Raw genomic sequence first — 22,853 nt, 5'->3', positions numbered from 1 at the left:
TGCCCTACCACACACACACATACATACAGACAGACAGACAGACACACACACACACATACACACAACCATGTGTACAGACACATATATGTAAGGGCAAGCTAACACGCTCACATGCACACATACACACAAATACACACACACACACTGTGTAATGTAATACGCGCACACACACACACACACACACACATAAAATTCAATACGCGCGCACACACACACACATACACACACACTTTTTATTCATTCCCAAGTATTTTATAATCCATTTTTTCGGTGGTGCTTGATGTGACTGGAGGAGAATTGAGAAAGACAGGCTTTTATTACATTCTCCTCTTCCTCCTCCACGAATCCTAAAGGATTCTGGGCCATTGGCTGCCCTTGTCCACCCAGATGCCCTCCCCTAACTGGATGAGCGTGTCCAGCTCACAGAGTGGAGCAGGGTGCTGCAGAATACATGCATGGAAAACAGGATTGCCAAAAGTTGCTATTCAGTCATGGTCTCTGCCTCTGCCTGTGTGGTTCAATATATTGTACATCATCTGAACTGGAAGGAGAAGGAGAAGGAGGAGGAGGAGGAAGAGGAGGAGGAAGAGGAGGAGGAGGAGGCATGGAGCATGGGGAGAATCCCTTGGGGGGTGCTGCTTGACCTCCAAACTGTGACAGAGAGACACACAGACTGTGTTCATGCTTTGAGTCATGTGATGCCTCCCAACCACATCTGGCATACAAACACACTGCCACAGAGGTGGCCAGGCAGAGGAACACAGCCCACTTTTTACATGGCCTCTCTGCAAGGGTTTTCAATGTATTTCCCTACATGTCTTTTATCAAATTAACAGATGTAGAAAATGGACTATATTACATTAAATGTCCATTAGAGATGAGAGTGCATATCGGTACAATTACTAGCTCAGAAATAGCCAAATGCTTATCCTTTTCAGCATTGTCTTACAAAGTTACAACAATATATCATTTATAACCTAACACATTGTACCTTGTAACATTTTTGTGAAAAAGTAGCATTCTCATTGATCCTCATCTTCGAGTATGACATTCAAAAACTGGAACCCCCTGAATAAATCACATGAGTTCACACGAGGACACAGTAAGCAGGAGGGAAAAAAAGGATACACCCAATCCAGCTTCAGCTTCCTGGGCGGCAGCTCAGCTTTGGCCTCCAGGGAGTAGGAGTCCACCAGGTCTTTGGGCATGTACATGGTAATGGGCCGTCCCTTCAAATACATTTTGACATACCCTTCTTCTACAAAACAGGCAACACAGAAATTCAGGCTGCAGTTTCCGCGGGGCTTGCTCGCAGGTGTATGTGTGGCAGGCAGTTGCGGGTGTGGCGTTATTGTTATTGATGTGGAGAATGGCGAGGAAAGGGATGCATTAGAGAGAGTGAGGGAGAGAGAGTGAGAGAGAGGAAGCGTAGAGACAAACAGATGAGTGGAAGATTAAAGCAGACAGGTGATGAGAAAGGGATGAAGATAATTACTCCTTCCTCTCGGGATCTGGGGATTTTAAGTGCTTGGCTCACAGTTCACATGTTAAAACTAAAGCTTGTGTGTTAAAAGGAAAGGGGTAAAAAAATGAAAGCAAAGCCAAAGTAGAGCTTGTGGCCCGTTCTGAATCAATTTATTAGGCATTTGATGAACAATCCAGTGAACATGGAGACAGACAGAAAGGGGGAAAACGTAAAACAGCAAGCTTCTGATGTTAATTTGGCTGTAGAATGTACTGCACTGTACATACTCTATGCACTGAACATGACAGCATTGAAGAAAGAACGCTGTGTTATGTACAGACAGAGCAAGAATCGGGACAAATGTAGTAGACATAAACAAAACTGGGACAATCCCAACCAATGCAACAAAACATAAATCAAAAGGTCAGATGCAAAGTTAATGTTTCACCCAAACACACACACACACAAAGACACACACAAAAAAAACGCTTATGGAGAGACAGATGTTTAAAAAAAGAGAAAAATGAAAAAGTCCTCCAGACACTGTGAGCTATTCCTACCAACATTTAAGGTAAACTACTGAAACAAGTTTTTTTTAATTTTTTAGTAACATATCTGAAAGTACTGGCTAGGGGACTTTATGGGGCTCCTGTAACTAGGGGTGTCTAAGGGCGAGTAGGACATCTGACTGGGACACTTTCGGAGGGGCAGGCTGAACGGGGGCGCCTTTCTGCCTCCGGGCCGGGACGCCTTGTCAGACGCACTCTTGGCGTTCTCCGGCGTGGCGTTAGCGGGGCGGCTGGTGACCACAGCGGCGGCGTCTGAGGATTTGGGCGCCTCAGTGGATCCAGTCCTTTTTGACGGGTTGAGATAGATCTGCACGGTTACTAAGGTGAAGCGGTGAGGTTTGTAAAAGGGGCCAATGAGAAGAGAGAAGAGGGGGGCAAAAGGAGGAGCAGGGGGCATATAACGGTAGACATTGGTCAGATGTCATTTTTTCTTTGAGGTGTCTGTATGTGTTTTCACGCCACCACAACGACCACAAAACACAGGACTGGCACGGGGTAGTCTACCTACTGGGGCACGACTGGTCTGAGGGAGTTTGGATGGGCAAAGGGATTCTGGGAATTTGAGTCTTTATATAGAAACACTCACTATGGTTAAGGCTGATAATGTTCTAAGTCACAACACAAAACAGTAGCTTCAGAGTGGTAAATGTCATGTACGGGTGGACTATTTGGGTAAAGAGCAAGAGCGTTCTGTCTATTTGGGACCAGAGATGGACCTTTAGAGCCGCTAGTCTGCAAAACCACCTCACTTACTGATACCATGTCATATACACAAAAACAGAGATTCTAGTGTTCACATAATGTAGCAAACTCAAGCCATTCAACAGCCAGTCTGTAAAGAGTCTGCAGTACAGCACATGCTGAAAAGACTGGGGGGCAAGCAAACTAACTGTACAGTTTAACTACAAAAGAGAAATCCCCACGAAGCTTGTGAGCATACAAGCGGTTGGCATTTGTGCTGCTTGACACTGGAAGTCAACGGCTCCCAGTTGTCTAAGGGAAAATGCCAGGACTCGGCGAGAGTTCCCATGGCGACAGAGAGAGAGAGAGAGAAAGAGACAGAGAGACAGAGAGAAAGAGATAGAGGTGGCATACAGTAAGCGCCGCAGTGAGTACAAACACTTCTCTGTGAAGGTGGCAATCACTCACACTGGTTAAAGAGCTGAGTGGGGCATTTATTATGGCAAATCACTGCAATTCAACCCAGGCTGTGGCAATAGCGCCTGGTGTGCGTACTTGGGGAGGGAGGAGTTAAAGGGAAATGTGCTCGTCAGTCCACTGCACACTGTTTGTATTTTGCGTCTGTGTTTGGAGAGGGGTGGAGAGGATTGCTACGGCTACCACACACATCAACCAAACCCTTCCCCGTGGGCCTCCACCTCTTCCCTGAAGGGCCACTTCATCTCAGCATCCACTGCGGGACATTCTAAGGCCAAGGACACAGTCTGAGTCAGAGTCCAGCGATGGACGGTATCATTGCTGGCTGAAGCTCAGGTTTGGGTTAAACGTGTCCATGGTGCTTTGGGTGAGTAACTCTGGTCTCACTGACTCATGCGGGGAAAGATGAGTCAGCTCAGCCAGCCCCATGAAGCCAGCACTTCCCCATGTGTTTTAGTTTAATTCATTTTTTATTTATAGTACTGAAAAAACACAGGACCTGAAGGTCTGTCCATGTTCTCATGAGAGCATAACTCAACATCAGTTGCAGAGTTGTGCTGTGAAAGAGGCTTTGTTTAATAGCACTCGGTTGAATACAGGAGACTGTGGGTGTCTTTTGGCCTTAGAGTCCCTGGATGCTGAATGGGTGAGTCAGGAAGGAGGTGGGGAGAGAGGGGAGCTGGGCCTACCTTTGCAGTGGGTCACACGGCGCATCCCTTACGAGCGGACAGAGACAGAGACAAAACCACATGAGTCCATGGGAGAGAGAGGGAGTGAAAGAGGGAGAGAGAGGGGGAGAGAACCCATCCTGATGTTCATCATCAGGGCTCCCACAATCAACCCCTCCCCCACCCCCCCCCATCACAAGTACTACACTACCCCTCAACCCCACCAGGGGGAGGAGGGGGTAAGAGGGGGGTTGTCTGTAGCCCTCAGCTCTAGTCCTAATTATCAGTCCTCACCTCCGACAGATTTTGCGTTAGGCTAATTCACTTAACACAGGAAAGATGGCATCGCGTTGATAATTTCAATTAATCAGCTGCCCAGCGTGATCATTAAAACTGGGTGGAACCTGAGGGGCCGAACTCAGCTTGCTGGCTCGTGTTTTATTCCCTGGCTTGGCGAATAGGCTGACTAACTAATGCAGCACTCCCATGCTTAGTTTGACATGCAAGCCTGGAGAAGTGTACGGCACCAGAGGAAAGTCTGCTATGAGTTTTTTTCCCCCCTTTTTTGGTGGTGAATTGTTGCCCCATTGGGTTGGACTATGCTCACTTGGGGTATAATTATGCTGTAACAGACTCGTCAGATTGGAAACAATTATTTTAATTAGCTTATTAACCAAACATATCAGCCTAAGCTATATAGATGTACCACACTCATTTAATGAGGTCATTCTATTTTAATGATTGTTGAATGTCTTATTTATAGACATACATTTACAGCTAATGTTAATCAATCAAGGTATACTAGCAGGGTGATATAAATATAAAACATGGATAAAGAGACAAATACTTTTCAATCTTATCTTGTTCTGGAAATTAATTTGGAATATTAAGTCAGGAAATAACAGTTTCAATGACCTAAAATGCCACTTTGTAGCATTATATTGATATTATATTATATTTGTAGGCAAAAGCAGCAGTCTCGAGTTATTATTCTGCAGAAGTTCTGTGCTGTCTGCAGAAGTCTTCTGGGGTGCTGAGATATGAGCAGAGACGCTGAGAGAACATTGCCTTCAGCCAGCAAACCAGCAAGCACTGCTATGAGTTTACACATTTCCTGCTTTATTTCATCAGAATTCCAACACGGAGAGATCCCTGTGGTGCAGTCAAACAAGCTAAAGCTCACTTTGGCTTCAGGGTCAAAATTATATTAATGCGATGTTTTGGATGCTATTGTGTTTACTTATTGTGGACTACGTAAAAAAAGTCTTATTAAAAGAAAACATATTCATTTCTTGAATACATACATATCCCATAAATCTCCATACATAAACTTTCATGGTGCTCCCCTAAAGACCATGGAAGTACCCATGAACCGTTTCTTACACAATATGCTTTTCACTGTCAAAATGTAGCGCCTCTTTTGATTTTGATGTACAAATCATTTAAAGGCCAGAATACAACCTGATGTTGTCATTTACTGGCATTGTATTGGGCTTAAATAATAAATTAAAAACAAACAAGATTATGAATACATGCATCCATTTATTTTATTTAATAAGGAGAATGGCTTTCGTGTGGGCAGGTCAAGCACCTATTAATATGCCGAAGGTCGTGGAATGAGATGCAATATTTATGTGCATATTCTGGCTGGCACACACAAGAGTTCCTTTCTGCTGGGATTAACGGCTGCATGTTATTGCCGTTCCTCCGTGGCATTTTAATTGCCGCTGGAGGCCAGCTGGATCGGTTGGGCCATCTTTACCGACTCCATCACTCACGACCTGTCTACAAAAATCCCTCACATCCTTACACGGGAGACTGATAGGCTGATTAGAACAGCCTGTGATAGTTAACTAGCCAGCAGGCATTTCCAGAGCTAGTACACCAGCTTGCAGTACATCAATCAATATCGCTGAGAGATTTGATTCCTTTAAATACTAATCAATACAGTTACATGCTTCCTTCTGGGAGCCGACCGGAGTAATTGTTAATTGGAGTGGAGAAGATGCCCAATGATAAAAGGGTTAACAGAGATGGGAAAAGAGAGCATGATGGGAAATGAGGGTGGGGATGAATGAGGAAATGAGCTGAATGAAGGATTCATGGGATGTTGGGTAGTGTTGTGATATGTCATTTAAACAACTAAACTTGGTGTGCTATTATTCCAGCACAGTACATCACAGCACGTTACATTACACTACACATAGCAGTGGTTTATCAGTCCATTACCCTCAAATGATCAAGCCCTGGGTTTGTTTCATTAAACACTCATCATTATTAAGAGGGCATGCTATGCCTCCTTATTTTATATTAATGATAATAATGTATGATGATAAAAATGCCAAAATGCAGCAACAGATACATGTAAACACCTTAATCTAAATGGTTTTAAAATATACAGTGTGTGTGTGTGTGTGTGTGTGTGTGTGTGTGTGTGTGTGTGTGTGTGTGTGTGTGTGTGTGTGAGTGTATGCTGCTTTGGATGCCCCATCTCTCTCTCTCTCTCTCTCTCTCTCTCTCTCTCTCTCTCTCTTTCAGCCGATTTATAACTGTTAAATGTTAAATACAGCATGCAGTGAAGCACAACTAATTCCCAATAATGCATTACTTTAATGCAGCTGTCAAATCTGTCATTTTCTATTCCTTCTTTTCTTTTTGTTTCTCTCCAGCATAGCTCAATAGGCACTTAGGGCAATGATCATAGTGAGGGTAATATTGGGGTGAGTCTCACTGCAGGCCCACTGATAGCTATTCACAACACACTGACAGCAGGGCACCTCAATCTTACCTGCATTGAATACTGGCTCCTTCAATTTGCTGCAGGGTGAGTGGAAAATAGGTGGTCAGAATGAGTCAGCTGAGGGGAGGTGGGTCACACACACACACACACACACACACACACACACACACACACACACACACACACACACACACACACACACACACACACACACACACACACACACACACACACACACACACACACACACACACACACACACACACACACACACACACACACACACACACACACACACACACACACTCACACGCACACACATACACACAAGCGCGTGCAGTCTTTTGTGTTTAACACATCTTACTACCTATAAATGGTGGCAGGTTAGAACACATTATACCATCATACAGACGTTCCCACCACTGAAAATAGCAGACAGAAACACACTAGTGTTTGCCCGTACATGTGTGTGTGTGTGAGATGCATAGTAAGTGTTGAGGATTTGTCACAGTTCAGCGCGCCCCTCACCTCTCACTGGCTTTCTTGCCGCTTGAGTTGCTCCCGGTGGAGCCGGCACGCGTGCGGTTGTTTCCCCTGGCGTCGCCCGAGCTCTCCTTCCGGCCCAGGGTGCCCACGTGCTCCGAGGAGCTCGTCCTCTTCACAGTGCTGCGGGGAGAGAGGAAGCAAAGACCCTTAATAAACCCGAAAGAAGGTTGATGTATTAAAGGTACTGTCCGTGATATTTGAGGTTGTCGGTATTTTAGCTCTACAGCTAAACAAACTACACCCCGTCCTACCCATGCTTCTGATGTAACAAGCTGATTGGCTGGAATAGTGTATGGCTCAGTCCGAGCCACTTTGTTTACAGAGCCAGGACTGTGTATGAACACCAACGTTTTTTTTTTAGGACATAAGAACTGCAAACTACAGACTTTTCCTTTAAATCATCTATTTGTCTGAATTAGTTCATATGTCGTGTGAATGAGGACTAAATAGTAGTAGTAGCGGGCCTGGTGCACCCTGGTTCACCTCACCTAATAATCATTGTTTTTAAACTGATGCCATTTTAAAATAATACTGAACCTGAAGATGTCACCACAGGATTTAAACCACTAAAATTCTATTGATTTTTGGTTCTCAGTTGGGTGCCTGGCCTCAGCATTAAGCATTCATTATTGGGATTCTTTTTTCAAGGTCTCCCCCCTCACTGTTTCCGACTCAACTAAAGCACTGCTCCCCTAAGCATCCTCTGCTGTGATTCATTATCTGCAATTCGGTCAAGGATGCAGTGCATATAAGCCAAGCATATTTAGTAATAAAGGCTGGGGGAATTCAGCATGCTGTTGTCATTTAATGTACATCTGTGCCTCGGAACACTTGACTGGGTTGTTATTGAGAATCCCATTAGCATTTTATACAGCAAATTTTACACCATTCCATTATTTTCTTATGCGATACATATGGTGCGGTGTATCTCCAGCAACTGTCTGTGCTGATTTCCCCCACTGAAGCTAAACCCCAGAGGCAGCAGGATGTGAACGTGGGCATAAACATTTACACAGGAGAGGGACATAGCTCCCCACCTCCCAACCCCACACAAAAAATGTCCCTCTCCCCCGCAATTCAGAATAAATGCTGAACTTTCAAACAGTTTTTTTTTAATGGGTAAATATCACAGGATGCAGGACCATTTCTGAAAAAGCAACAACTTTATTTATTTATCTAGATTTCTTTTTTGGTCCTACAGCACATTCAAGTCTGGAGTGCTCGCAACTTTAGAGGACACAGCAACAGCATACCGACGTGTTGCCGTTTCAAATGCCTGAACAAAAGAGTAAAAAAGGCCCCATCAGCAGTCCGGTGGATGGTGGGGCTCAGTGTTAATCCAGGCATCATGAGGGGAGCCCATTCAGCCCTGCGGCGGCTAGTGCCGGTGGCAGTGATCTTATCCCCAACTTATCTCTTACTGTGTGATGCAGGCACAGGATGTTTGTTATTCACAGGCACTTTGCACCGATGCTGCGCATGGTGTCAGCCAGAGGAGGATAGAGGACTTGTGAAGTCACTTTGGAATCACCTCCATCTCTGGTCTACTTCACTTTTGAACCCAGCTAGAAGTCAATATCCACCTTACCATAATGTCACTGAAACTGATGCTATGGTATTTCCGAATGCTATTGATACAAAAAGGATCAATTATGTGCTATCCAAGGTAAAGATAACACATTAGAGGCATGGAGAAGGAAATTCATATGTACCAACCTAACATGTTGCAAATCATATTTATGACCACTCCTGCGTAGGTAGCTTATATGAAGAAAAAAAAATGGAGTCTACTTTTAAGCTGCAGGTCATGACAAATGTAACTTTTCATATGAATTGAATCATGCAGACATTGGTGCTTCATGCATTTTTCACTGTGTTCAGATACAGTTAGCTCAAGGTTTGCCCGTGTTTCTCATGAAGGAGGAGGAGGAATCAATAATGCATTTGGACCGCAGCGAAACTGAATTTAAAAGAGAGAGGGAAAGTGTCTCAGCCATTTCTCAAGCCCATGACTGTCAGTGAGAAGTGCTTTCATATTCCCCCTCTGGTGCCAGCTATGATACAGCACCAACAGTTCTAATGGGATTGAAACAATATGACTGAACAGTAATATGATTAAATGTAAACAGATCTTGGGTCAGTAAAATCCTTTTCTTTCCCTCTGGTTTAGAACAAATTGAGTTCAGGGTAACCCTTGACCGACCTCAGTGCCTTGCATTATTTAAAAGCTCTGCAGACGGAAGTTTTATTGGCTTCCACTATCGTGTCAGAGTGTAACCGTACTGGGGTGGCCTGATTCTCACCTTTTGGGAGGCCTGTGGGTGAGGTTGGCTGAGCTGGAGAGTGTGCATGCAGGAGGGAAGTAAGAGAAGGAGGTGCAGAGTTAACGAGGAGCCTCGAATATGGGTGTTATTAAGAACAAAAATGTAGGACTTAATAAGGATGTAAATGTAGGAGTTAACAAGGACATCAAATTGGGAGTTTACATGGAGACAGAGGTATGAGATTAAAACAGGACACAAAAATTGGGGAATTATAATAGGTAAGTAGGTAAAAAGGTAGATAAATATGATTAAATTATAATAATATTATATAATATAAATATTAAATCATTATACAAAAATATGAATCAAAAATAAATACATATGAATGAATGGATTAGTTCACAGACAAATACATAAGTATTTAGATTGTCAGTGACGGATCTTGCTAAATGTGCTGTGGTTTGTCATATCAGGAATTATAGAAGACAACAAGAATACAGACACAAATGTCCTCTGCCTGGCCTTGTCACCTGACCTGTCATCTGCATTAGTTGGAAGAATATAATAATAAAATACGTCACGTAATTACTGTGTTGACATATTTTTATGTGAAAGACATAATTATTAGTTAGAAAAATTGGAATAGATTGAAAAATATTTCACATTCCACTCAGACATGTCAACTGAGAACTGACTGTCAACACATTTTTGAAATATAAACCAAATACAAATCAAACAGCTTTGAAGAGAATGAATCTGGGCAAATAGCAAGACGTGTTAAATGAAGAAATAATGAAGAGGGAAATATCATATCATATCAAACTTTGACATAAATGGTAAAATGACGCAAACCAATTCTATTACAATTTGTATTTATTTTTTTATCTGTCTATTTGTAAGCCTGGCATTTTAAAGCTCTTGATACAAATTCAATTTGGGAAATGTTTTTTATTCTCATATTTACACCACAAATAAGCCTATTTACACACTTTTTGGTATCTTATAGTATCCACTCCCTTTTTCCCGACATCATCCTTTATTCTCAATTAATCTCACACATATGGCTACATGGGCTGGACTCAATTTTCTGTTCTATATTTGTGACACACAACCAACACGTTGATCCTCTCTAGATGCACAATACCCACAGCCAAAGTACCCATCCCCCCTCCCCACCCCTAGCATCCCTCTCTAACTGAAACCCTACACTGTCTGGATGCTGAGCCACCCATGCCCGCTGATGCCATGCTGGTAGTGGGGCAAACCCTTCCTCCGGTCTGCGCCCTTCTATTCCCATTCCTCGCGTTCCCACCAGCTAAGCAGCGCCATTCATCTATCCCTTTATGATTACGATCGTTTAAGTGTATGCAGTGATGAAGGTGTGTGTGTGTGTGTGTGTGTGTGTGTGTGTGTGTGTGTGTGTGTGTGTGTGTGTGTGTGTGTGTGTGTGTGTGTGTGTGTGTGTGGGGAGGGGGGGTCAGAGGAGTTGGAGGAGCAGGGCATTGTTGGCTGGCGACAGCGCAAGATTGATCACCTGCGCTTCTCCCCGTGGAGTCTCTTAATCAAGCAGCGCATCTGAATGTCACAGCCTCACGAGACTCGATCGTCGTGATGGGAGTGTCTGCCCAGTCTATTATGCACGTAAAAGTGTCAGCCAAACTGCACGTGAGATAAGTACAGCAGGCTTTAGGGGGAGTAGTCAGAGCCTCTGTATAGCCCCCTGTGTGGGCTTATTTTAATGGTTAATACCATATTAACAGAATGCAGTGGGTGATTCCACTGAAAGCCTGGGAAGAGGCAGGACAAGCGTGGAGGATCAGTGGCTCTAATGAGCGCCCGCTACCAGAGCAGATGAGGGGAATCAGTGTAATCCAGACATGAGGGGTGCTGAACTTGCTCCACGTGCACACATTTAAATGCTGAATAAATAAAATAATAATGTTTTACCCACGATGGCCTGCTGTGCGTGCATTTCTGCCCCAGACTGCAGTGTAATGAGCCAGCACCCATGCAGCTCGGGGGATCGATAATGGGGTTGTTTGCTGGGAGAGTAGCTTTGAGATCAAATTTGGGAGCAAATTGGATCTATTTAAAGAGGCCTCTCTCGGGCTCGATAAAGAGTCAGTGGGAGCGCGCACACTCACGGAGCTAAATCTGATCCGATTGCACCGTAACCCCATTTCAGGCAGACTGGGTAGGCTGCAGGGAAGTGTTACTTTATCGAGTCTTGTGTTTCTTGTCAAGGAAAACTAAATGGAAGAGCCACGGTGCGGTGAGAAAAACTCGACTGCACAGACATTTCGCTCTGAGTGATTCTATTGTTGGGCAGAATGCGGAGTTTAAACATAGACCTACCCCTCACATTGATGATGAATCATTTATAATCAAGCTGCGATGGTCACAGATCATTTCCAGTGAAATCAAAGCATGTCAGCTGAGTCAGGCTACAAGACCTTCTTTCCCTTCTCAGCACACAATATCAACCATCTAACATCACACAGGGATGGACAGCAGAATAGTATTGTGGTGTACCTTCTAATACAGCTACTATTGTGATTGATTCATTTCTACCTTTGTGTCTGTCTACCTGTCTACAACTGATTTGGGGCCATCTTTGGAGGCTTTGTCCATAGCCTGCACTCGTATGGCCACAACACAAGGCTGGCTCCAAACATGATCTGATATTGCATTGAGTTGGGGTCCTACCTCTTGGTCGCTGGTGCCGTGGCGTCCCTGCGGGAGCCTGAGGGGGATGGGAGGGTGCCGCTGCCTTTCTTTGGTAGGACAGTGCCGTTGTTGACCGTGGGCCGTAGGGGCAGGGCTGCCATCATTGGCCGAGCTGCGGAGGGCAAGAACAAAGTGAGTGAGACAGTAGATTCATTTTTGAAATGAAGATGCAAAGTATGATTATTTCATAGTATCAGAGTTCCAGTGAAGAGAAAAAGAAAGAGTGAGAGAGAAATGAAAAAGGATTAAATAAAATATTGAGTAGTCACATTTATATACTTTCGTGTCTCTTCGAAATGCTAATAAAATGCCATTTCCAATCATTATTTCAGATAATGCAACATAAAATCCAAAGAATCCTGTGGCATTTGGAGTGAGTCTGCTTCAAAGGAATCTGTGCATGAGCGTCTTAGAGTGCCTGTCTCTGTGTCGTCCGTCTGAGGGCAGACAGGCTGGAGAGAGCAGACGGGTGGGCGTCCCCTTAGTGGAACACACAGAGAGAGAGGGAGAGAGTTGAAGCAGCCTTGACGCTTTTCTCTGCAAGGTCGCCGAAGCAAATCTTCAAGTTGTTACACACACAGGAAAACTAAGGAAGACGGTGCTCTGAGGACTAGGAGGATAAAGGCCTTTCAAGAACAGCGGAGTGGTTTTTCCATCATCAAACACAAGGCAGTGCTCAAAACTAGTCTCAAAGTGCCTTCCTTAGCAACAGATGTGATGGAGAGAATTCAGGCACTTGAGGAGGAGTGGGAGTCTAGACACAGAAGCATCAAGGTCATTATTTTTCCTCCTCCTCTGCCGTCTCAACACAACAAAACACTTTTCTCCTCTTTGGCTTAAGCGATTTACTGTTGTTTACTTCAAATCACCACCCTCTGAAGGAAAGCAGCAATAAGCCAACACCTCTCTTCTCCTGAGAGAGATACAACTGTCTATGCTGTTGGCAAGGTCAGGTTCTGAATCACTATCACAGGATATACTGTATATATTATGTCTATAACAGATCCCTTTAAACTGTAGTTTCACCAGCACTCACACACCACTTTCCCTGTCCCTGTCCATACAGGCCCTGAAGAGGCTACGAGCGTTGATGCATTTCCCTTCCCTTCAGATAAACAGTGACTTATCTATAGACCACTGAACAAATTGAAGGTTTACTGTAACAGAGAAGGAGAGAGATAAAGAAAGATAAAGAGGCAGATAGACAGACCGAGAGAGAGAGATGAGAAAGACAGTGAGAGAGGGAGAGAGAGAGGTTTAGAGGCCAATAAATAAGTTCTCCATGAGCTATCACACACAAATCAGCTCTGAGAGCTCTCTGTCTCTCATTTTCTCTCTCTCTCTCTCTCTCCTTTCTGCAGCATTAGAGAGTCATTATGGTGCACTCTCACCCCTGCCAGCCGTATAATTGCTGACAGCACAGATAGCGGAGGCCGCCTTTGTTTGCATTACCCTCTGAGCTTGGCCCATTAAATATTTATTACTGCAGAGTCGCCGGGTGCTTTCATGTTCCTCTCCCCTCTTTGAGCGCACTGATGCTGCTGTGCCTGTGTTCAGTGCACTTGGCACGCTGGGCAGAGCTGGCAGAGCAGACTGGAGATACCGCGACGAGAGATGAAAAGGCACAAGAGGCGAGGAGCGAGAGAGACAGAGGAAGAGATAGCGAGAGGGAGAGAGAGGAAGAGAGAGGAAGAGAGAGGGAGAACGAGGCTTGGAGAGGGGGAGATGAGAGAGAAAGAGAGAGATATGGAAGAGAAAGTTTTTGCATGAATCTGCATGGAGTGTCGAGGATTATGAGGTGCAAGCGCAGACATGAGTCACCCATCTTCACTTCTCGTCTCTTTTTTTCTCTGTGGGCGTGCGCGGCAGAGCCAGAGAGAGAGAGATGTCTCTCTCTTTGGGGCCGGGCAAAGTTAACTAGTGCTGGAATCGACTTCAATGAGCTACTGCACCGAGTCAGCCAACTGATCATTAGGCATCAAAGTGATCAAGAACCAATTCATCATCATCATGAGGGGGATCAAACACCACCAAAGGTTTTGATTTTCAGCACCTCCTAGAATACAAAAAAACTATTCCAAAAAATGTCCTTTACCACGGTCACTAAGTAGCTTTGAATTGTCTAGATCTAAAGCCAAATCAGACACATTTCTTCAGATTATTGTACATGCAGGACAAGGTATCCTGTGTAATACTAACCATCAGTAATACTTAGAAAAACTATCCCACGCCTCATAAAAACCACAAACAAAGACAAAGCACCTCCTGCACACTACATTTCAATGTGTCTCTTTGATCTTTTGGGAAAGTCCATTACGAATAATCAACAATCTCATTCTCGGTTGACACAGAAGAACGTGAATAAGCTTTGATTTAATCTTTTAGCTAATAGGGCCAGGTTATGGTTTGGGATTTAGTTCACAGTAAATTCACAGCTGAGAGTTAGGCATGTTTGACAACAACTGTTGTTAACAGGAATATTTACTAAGTAACATTTTGATAATCTCAAAGAAACTCAACTTATTATCTGTATTAACCTCAACTAATACATGAGTTAAGATTAACTCTTTGCTGGTTAATGACAGGGACAGGAGAACTTTTTTTGTGCGAGAAGAGCTGAAAAATGGACACTCGGCACGTAAAAAACAGCAAAGGCAAATTGGGAAAAGTGCAGGATTAGAGATTGCTGGCTGATGTCGGAAGGCAACTTTAAATACTAACATGTACTGATGTTACTGTCATGGTCAAACCAGACATGTTGTTGTATTCTGAGTGCAAGTGCATTGTTTATTTCATTGAGTTACTGAGTCTTCCCTTTGAAGATGTGATTGAGGAAGCCTGGAAGGAAGTATGCTGGTAGCAGAGCAGAGGGAACGAGGTTGGCAAGCACACACAAAACCAGTGGAGATAGGTGTTAGATTCTTCTGTTGGATTGGGCCCCTCTCCCTTGATAGTCTGTGGCATGCCATAGTTTAATGAGATTGATGTGTAGATACTTAGGCAGTGCATTGTCAGACACTGAGATATGCATGTGAAAACCTTTCGAGGTGTGTATGTCATTGGCCCTAGTACTGACTTGACCTAACCCATCGTGAGAATGGAGGGGGGTGGGTCTGGGATGCCAGACACCACTGTTGAACCTTCTGGGGTGTTGTGAGCCTAATTCAACGAATCACTGACGAAGGAAGGTGCCCACTTGACAACCACAGTGAAATGCTTGTGAAGACATCTTTGTTATTAGGTATCGTATGATGGTCGTAGTGTACCGTTGTTAAAATACTTGGGATATGTTCGGTTTGATTACTTGCATGTGACAGTGAGAAGTTTTGGGATGCTGTGGGAAGTCCCCAACCAACAGCACAAGGAACATCATTTCTTTTTTTCCTGCATACAACTAAAATGAACGGATTATCCAAACAAAAGTGTTAACTCATTCTCAAATGATGGGCTGGAATGCCTGTAGTTACAGAAGCACAACGGAAGTGTCTTGTGCACCCGGTCAACACACAGTGACTCAGTAGGGCTTACCTACAGGTGCTATATTTACCTGTGATTATATGTTACACCTCAGGTGAGGGTAGTTGAGCAGCGTATAGTAATCTACAGGTGATGCGCAAAACATTAGCTTACTAGCTTAGCTACTGCATGGTTTGCAACCTCATGCTAGCATCTCAGGCACAAAGTAGAACGAAAGCCATTTCAACAAGGCACTGAGTTTATCATTCTGTCTGTGCCAAATTCAGGTCAGAATTAACACAAAATGAGGCGTTAGAGTAAAGTCCAGCTGATCTGTGATCAGAGTAATAACCCCCAAAGCCAAAGCCAAAGCTCTCCAAACCTTCGGGAGACATGCACTGTGAGTGAGGGTAGTGGGTTAAAGGTTAAAACATGCTCGTTGTGTGTGTGTGTGTGTGTGTGTGTGTGTGTGTGTGTGTGTGTGTGTGTGTGTGTGTGTGTGTGTGCGTATTTGCGTATGTGTGTGTGCTTGTGTTTACATGTGTGCACGTGCGTGTGTGCAGAACACCGGGACACTCCACGAGAGACCTGGGGCCTACCTGGTTTCCCTGCAAAGCTGTCTGCTGAAGGAGACTTTCTCAAGCCTATGGGGTCTATGTACCAACCCCACATGAGACAGAAAGACAGAGAGGAGGAGACAGGAGAAGATTGTTGGATAGAAAGCGAGAGAAAGGGGGGTCAATCGTGTGAGAGAGAGAGAGAGAGAGAGCACAAGAGAAACTATATAGAGATTGAAAGGCAAAACATTACGATGGATAAAAAGGTACAGAATTAAAGATAAGAAGTGGAAAAGACAGGAAATTGAGTTGAATGTAATCCAACGTTACGGTGGACTCATGAGGTGAACCTCAAAATCAATGTCGGATTAGAGTCTTGTTGGCTGTTTAAGTAGATTCATGAAAAAAATCAATAAATGTAATCCATAAATTAGGTGTCTCCGTTCAGCGAAGACGCCTGCTCACAGGCAATCCAATTTAAAACTACATGGCAGTTTGTGTGAGTGAATGTCTGTGTGTGTGTGTGTGTCTGTGTGTGTGTGTGTGTGTGTCTGTGTGTGTGTGTGTGTGTGTGTGTGTGTGTGTGTGTGTGTGTGTGTGTGTGTGTGTGTGTGTGTGTGTGTGTGTGTGTGTGTGTGTGTTGTGTGTGTGTGTGTGTGTGTGTGTGTGAAATAAAATCAAATGCAGAAATGGAGGCACTGAGGCATTGCAGAAGGAGAAGGACAGAGAGGAAGAGAGGAGGTAGGTAGTTTAAACAGGGCAGAAATAATAAGCCTCCCTCAGAGAGTATGGCCTTTCCCATGAGGGGATCTGGGAAAGTTGAAGTGTGGGTATATTATGGTGATGGTAAGTATAGGCATAAGTGTAAGTGTATTGAACTTGTGATGATTGCCAGTGTGAGTGTATGGAACGCATGGTGATTGTCAGTGTGATGGTATGGATGATGTGGTGATTGTCAGTGTGATGGTATGGATGATGTAGTGATTGTAAGTGTGATAGAATATGATGTAGTGATTGTAAGTGTGATAGAATATGATGTAGTGATTGTAAGTGTGATGGTATGGATGATGTGGTGATTGTAGGTGTGATTTTATGGATGATGTGGTGATTGTAAGTGTGATTGTATGGATGATGTGGTGATTGTCAGTGTGAGGGTATGGATGATGTGGTGATTAGGAGCAGAGGAATGTGGGTACACAGGCTTACCTTTGGTTGGTCCCTTCCTGGTGTGCAGGGCCTGCTGCTCCTCGGAGGTGTTGAGCCTCCTCACCACGTCAGCCAGCGCCGACTTGAGCAGCTGGATCTCGTCCTCCTGCATCTGGACGCGCTGCTCCAGGGAGGCCAGCCGGTCCGTCACCTCCATGCTGCTCGCCGCCGACGCGCTGTCATCTGAAGAAATACCAACACAGATACTCAATATACAGGCCTACTGAACACACACGCACACGCACACTCACACACAGACACACACACGCACACGCACACAGACATGTAACATACAGGGATACTGCACTCATTTTCTTAGTGAGACAAGAGACACCGAAAATATCCAATGCTGTCCTGTCATGTACAGTACATGTCCACACAAGACAAGTGGGCAGATTTCGATAACACAGTGAATCTGGATCACATACATGAACACTACACGCTCCGTCAAGAAATGTCAAGTGCAGTTTAACTGCTGTTAAAGTTAATTTCTTCATGAAGCGATTACTAATCGCCTGTCACTTACAATCAAATTGCACAGGGGTAGTCTGACCAACAGAGAGGATGAGTAACCAGCACAGTGAGCACAGGACACATGAAGACAACCACCTCTGCCCCAGCACAGTGAGCACAACCACCTCTGCCCCAGCACAGTGAGCACAACCAGCTCTGCCCCAGCACAGTGAGCACAAGACACATGAAGAATCACTACAGGGGCTCTCTTCCCAGCACAAAGCAATACATCACCACATACTGTACATGTCAAGCCAGATATCTGAAACCACAGAGATCTCAGAGATGACCCCTTGTCTAAGACAAGACCCTGAAAGGCCCCCCCTCGCCTCCTGTTAGACCTGAGCTGGCAGCTATAGAGAGAGAGAGGGAGAAAGAGAGAGGAAGAGAGAGAGAGGGAGAGAGAGAGGTAAACCAGCCAGGCCCTGAGATCAATGGCATTAAATATTAAAGAAAAATCAGTGTTCCACCCTCCCCTGGAGATTGACAATAACACTAATGTTTAATTATGCATGAAGTGGAAGCAGCTGGTAATTAAGGCAATAAAAATAATGTTTTTTTTTTACCAAAGTTAGGGTTTATGTTGACTTAGGAGGGGGGTATAAGTGGAGTAGGAAGAGCCATTCATCTTCGTTACCCAAAATACAAAGGGGATACAAATGGTTTTTACTGAGCTTAAAAGTTAGCTTTTCTCTCCACTGTACAAATGCAGGATGGTTGTCAAATGTACTTTGGTGATGTTCTCTACCCATATGCAGTTTAAAGCCACGAGTCGTTTCATGTGGTCTGTCTTGCGACATACTGACACACACGCTAAGAGACAAAAACAGCCCTTTAAAGATCCATAGAAAGACATGAAGGAACCACGGATATTAACATTTGTCCAGAGAGATTCGCCAAAACAGCAAATTGGAACGCAGGGTCACTACTTTGTTGTTCAAGAAAAGCAATTAACTGAGCCCAAAGAATTGATCTTGTAGTCTGAATAAAGAAATTGCCAGCTTGAATCACGAGGCTCATTTTGGCATTATAATACGCAGTTTCAGAGCCACAGTAAACGACTAAGGAGAAAATGGAAATTGGTGCAGGAGAAATCAAAGTGAAAAGCTTTGAATGAAAATGTTTATCGCCTGGCAGCCCAGACCATGACCCCGCATAATTATAATCACACACGCACACACACACACTGTTCCACACAAACCCCCCCACACAGACACACTCTTCCTCACATAACCCCACCCCCCGGACACACACAAACACATACACACACACAAATAAAAACACAATACACACACAAACACACTCAGACAAACACACACACACGTGCACTCACACACAGGCACACCCCCCTTCGAACACACACACACACACACACACAAACACACAGACGCACAAACCCAGTAAAGCTCTCTGGATGGCCTGCAGCCATTCTGCTTGATATGCAGCCTCCCCTCCATTCAATAATGATCACAGCCATTACTGCAGCACTGTGATTAATGCTCAACTGCAGATAAGTCTCTTAGCGCAACAATATTTCACAGAGGGGGCCATAGCCGTTACACACACCTGGAGAAACTAAACCCCCTGGGTGACCGCGATGGGGCCAAAGGGATCTCAAGAGAAAGGGACATCCTCATTTTAGGAATGCACAGCAGTGGTTTCTGTCGCTCAGGCCTTGATTTGTGTCGCAGCGCAGTGATAAATTGGGTCATAATGCCTGCGCTAGCAGACGGGGCTTCGTGGCACAAAGGAACCCATGCAAATTGCTCCATTTCTTGAGACTTATTTGGGCTCGTTGGGAAGCAACATTTGAGGAGAATGGAAGAATAACAACAAGAAACGGAAATTTCACACAGTTGTAATGAGAATTTGCGACCCCTTTATCAACCCCATACTCTACTATTGGTATCTATGCCTGCTAACAGGGGAGGGGACATTCCATTTCGATTTAACCCGTCCCATGGCTTGCCTGGATCTATCAGCTCTCTTTCAAAGCCTCATCGCTGCCCGTGACTGTCCCACCCCCATCACCCCCTGTCCCTCTTTGGAGTACAAAGCCGGGGCCTGTGTTCATCTGAAGCCACTGGAGACGAGGCGTTAATGCTGATACAAAGGCCGGCTGTCACAGCCCAGATACCACTCAAATTGGCTGCCCTGCTGGTGTTATCGCTTCAGCTGGGGCCATCGCAATTATACAAAAGCGTATTCACTTCATTAGAGACAGCACCTCAGAGAGGAGTGTGTGTGTGGGTTTGTGTGAGTGTGTGTGTGTGTGTGTGTGTGTGTGTGTGTGTGTGTGTGTGTGTGTGTGTGTGTGTGTGTGTGTGTGTGTATTTGCATGTGTGTGAAGCAAGAGGATGCTGATATCTGGGTCCAACATCAAAGAGAGCACCTCATTAAACGTGGCCAGCTTCATATCTCCCTCAAAGCATGGCTGCCCCTCTTTATAAATCAGACATCCATAGAAGCCCCCATACACCACTGAGCCAGACACCAGACAAAGCCTGTCACTGAAATGCCTGACACCAGGATCTGAGGTTTCTACTGGTGAAGACTCACACAGGTTACTCTTCTCACTGGTAGCGGAGGTTTCCGTTTTCCATTATGTGGCGCGTCGGCCAAATCAAGAAACATCCGCCGATCTCACCCGACTTGAGAATGAACTTGTATGTGTGGAAATGGCTCTTGTTTTGCCATGCACGTAACCTGCCTCCTCCCTTAAATGAAATCAAAGCTCGGCCTGTTCCACCCTGGGAAGACCTCCACCCTATTTCAGAGCTGTCAAGATAATGTCTTAGCGAATTAGATTAGCCTTCCGGTCTCTCCACCTGCAATCACCCCTTTACATCTGTTTTCTATTCTTGAATCCATCATGAGAGATTGGGTTGAAGAAAAGTGACAGAGAGAGAGAGAGAGAGAGAGAAAGAGAGAGAGCAAGAGAGAGAGAGAGAGCAAGTGAACACCAAACACAGATTCTCTGCACATCTCCCAGTGCTGATTGAAACAGCAAGTGTCCAGCTTCGCGTTTCATCTTAGCCCTGTGGTGCAGGGAGAAGCCCAATCACCAAACCCTCTTCCCTCCTCTCTGGATAGGCCAATCACCAAACCCTCTTCCCTCCTCTCTAGATAGGCCAATCACCAAACCCTCTTCCCTCCTCTCTGGATAGGCCAATCACCAAACCCTCTTCCCTCGTCTCTGCAGACTCCTCTTTTCCAAGTAGCACTCTCCCTGACTGATAAGGCACTCTGCTTCCATCACGGTTTCCCATTTTATTTTCATCACAACTACAAAGTCCTCCACATCTTTCCAATCCACCAAACCCCCTCCTTCACCTCCTCCAATCCACCAAGTCCTCCTCCTCCACCTCCTCCAATCCACCAAGTGTACTTCCTTCTGCATCCCCTTTAACCTTCCATTCACATTCACCACCACCCAATTCCGTCTAACCCAATGCAGTTCTACTCATGACCTCCCATCTCTAACCTCTAGCCATGTGAGAGGGTCACCCTTGAGGTGCTTTTATGAGGCAATGTGTGTGAGGGGGAGGGGGAAGCGGGTGTCTGTGGGAGGATCAGAGAGACACAGGCTCAGTAAGGAGGCTTCATTAATAATGAATGTAAGAGCACCAGGGCTAAGAGTGCTCCACGCTGACTCACTCTGCCATCATCGCTCCGCCTGGCGACTGAGGTGAGACAAGGAGCGAGGGAGAGAGGTGGGAGGGGAGAAGAGGACAGGAGCAGAGGTGGGGAGAGAGAGAGAAGGAGAGAAGAGGGAGGGAGAGAGAGAGGGGGATGAGGTGGGACATATCAGTGTACAATCAGGTAGGCCATTCTCTGAGCACCAGCAGAGAGGCGGTCTCCATGCTGAAATAAACTCCAGAAATCCAGACTGCATCCTTCAGTCCTTTCTTTAAATATGGCGCGCTCATTTAGATTCTAACACGGGGAAATGAAAGAGAAAATAACGACTGAAAATAAACCCCCTGACACGAGCTTTGGAGAGAATTATTCCAAAGCTGACATCAAATGTCTTCATATTTCGAGGCTTTTTAGCAGATAGCTCCTTCATGTGTGCTCAGCAGTGGAGCCTTTCTGCTGAGTTTAACACCTAAGAGTAGGGGGCAAACTGGAATCCAAACAATTAAGGGCAAGGATACAGAAATATGACTAAGGGCTCAGATACACATACGCGGTTTTGTAAAAACGCGACGCTAGGAAATGCATTGATTCCTATGGTACGGGGCGCTTTGCGTGAAAGCGCGCCGTACCATAGGAATCAATGTATTTCCTAGCGTCGCGTTTTTACAAAAACGCGTATGTGTATCTGAGCCCTAAGGAGAGTGAGAGAGAAAGACTGTGTGTGTTAGAGAGAGGGAGAGAGAGAGAGAGAGAGAGAGAGAGAAAAGAGTGAAAGAGTGAGAGATGAGATGAGCTGGGCATTAGGCAAAGTATGTGTATGTGTGTCTGTGTGTGTGTCTGAAATAGAGATGATAGTGTGTTTATATATGTGTATAAGTGTAAATGAATGTGTGTATAAGAGTATGACTGTGTGTTTGTATCGGAGAGACATCACTGGATATTCTCTGCTGGTGTTTTCGAGCAGCAGTGAGTCATCACACAAGAATCAGCAATTGCTCTGCTGTCTCTGCGCGTGCGTGCATGTGTGCGTGTGTGTGTGGGTGCATGCGTGCGTGCGTGCATGTGTGTGTGTGTGTGTGTGTGTGCGTGTGCGTGTGCGTGTGCGTGTGCGTGTGCGTGTGCGTGTGTGTGTGTGCGTGTGTGCATGTGTACGTGCGTGCATGCGTGTGTGTGTGCATGCGTGAGTGTGTGTGTGAGAGGGGGAAAACAACATAAAACACACTCACAACTCATGAATCTGCACAAAGCACTCAGTCTCAAAGCCTCTCCAAAAACAGCACCACTCTGCAGGGCAGCAGAAGCTTAACCCCCACCCCCCCCCCCCCCCCCCCCCTACACACACACA

General features: G+C 45.1%; 2 protein-coding genes across 2 annotated transcripts in view; both read right to left on the bottom strand.

The window, feature by feature from the left end:
• Nucleotides 1-22,853, bottom strand: part of ltk (leukocyte receptor tyrosine kinase) — a 304,552-nt gene that overhangs the window by 45,022 nt on the left and 236,677 nt on the right. The window lies entirely within an intron of this gene.
• The window catches only part of eml1 (EMAP like 1), a 44,850-nt gene that overhangs the window by 8,981 nt on the left and 13,016 nt on the right, over nucleotides 1-22,853 (bottom strand). Inside the window, exons 2-6 of the mRNA XM_080849770.1 lie at nucleotides 17,357-17,539; nucleotides 12,117-12,249; nucleotides 7,129-7,266; nucleotides 6,649-6,677; nucleotides 1,129-1,258 (exon numbers count right to left, since the gene is read on the bottom strand). Of these exons, the coding sequence (XP_080705896.1) occupies nucleotides 1,129-1,258; nucleotides 6,649-6,677; nucleotides 7,129-7,266; nucleotides 12,117-12,249; nucleotides 17,357-17,539 (613 nt within the window). The remainder of the gene's footprint in view (nucleotides 1-1,128; nucleotides 1,259-6,648; nucleotides 6,678-7,128; nucleotides 7,267-12,116; nucleotides 12,250-17,356; nucleotides 17,540-22,853) is intronic.

Source organism: Sprattus sprattus (genome assembly GCF_963457725.1).
Source record: "Sprattus sprattus genome assembly, chromosome: 13".
Classification (NCBI taxonomy): Eukaryota; Metazoa; Chordata; class Actinopteri; order Clupeiformes; family Clupeidae; genus Sprattus; species Sprattus sprattus.
Note: the sequence above shows the minus strand (reverse complement) of the source record. Positions and strands in the feature narration are given on the sequence as shown.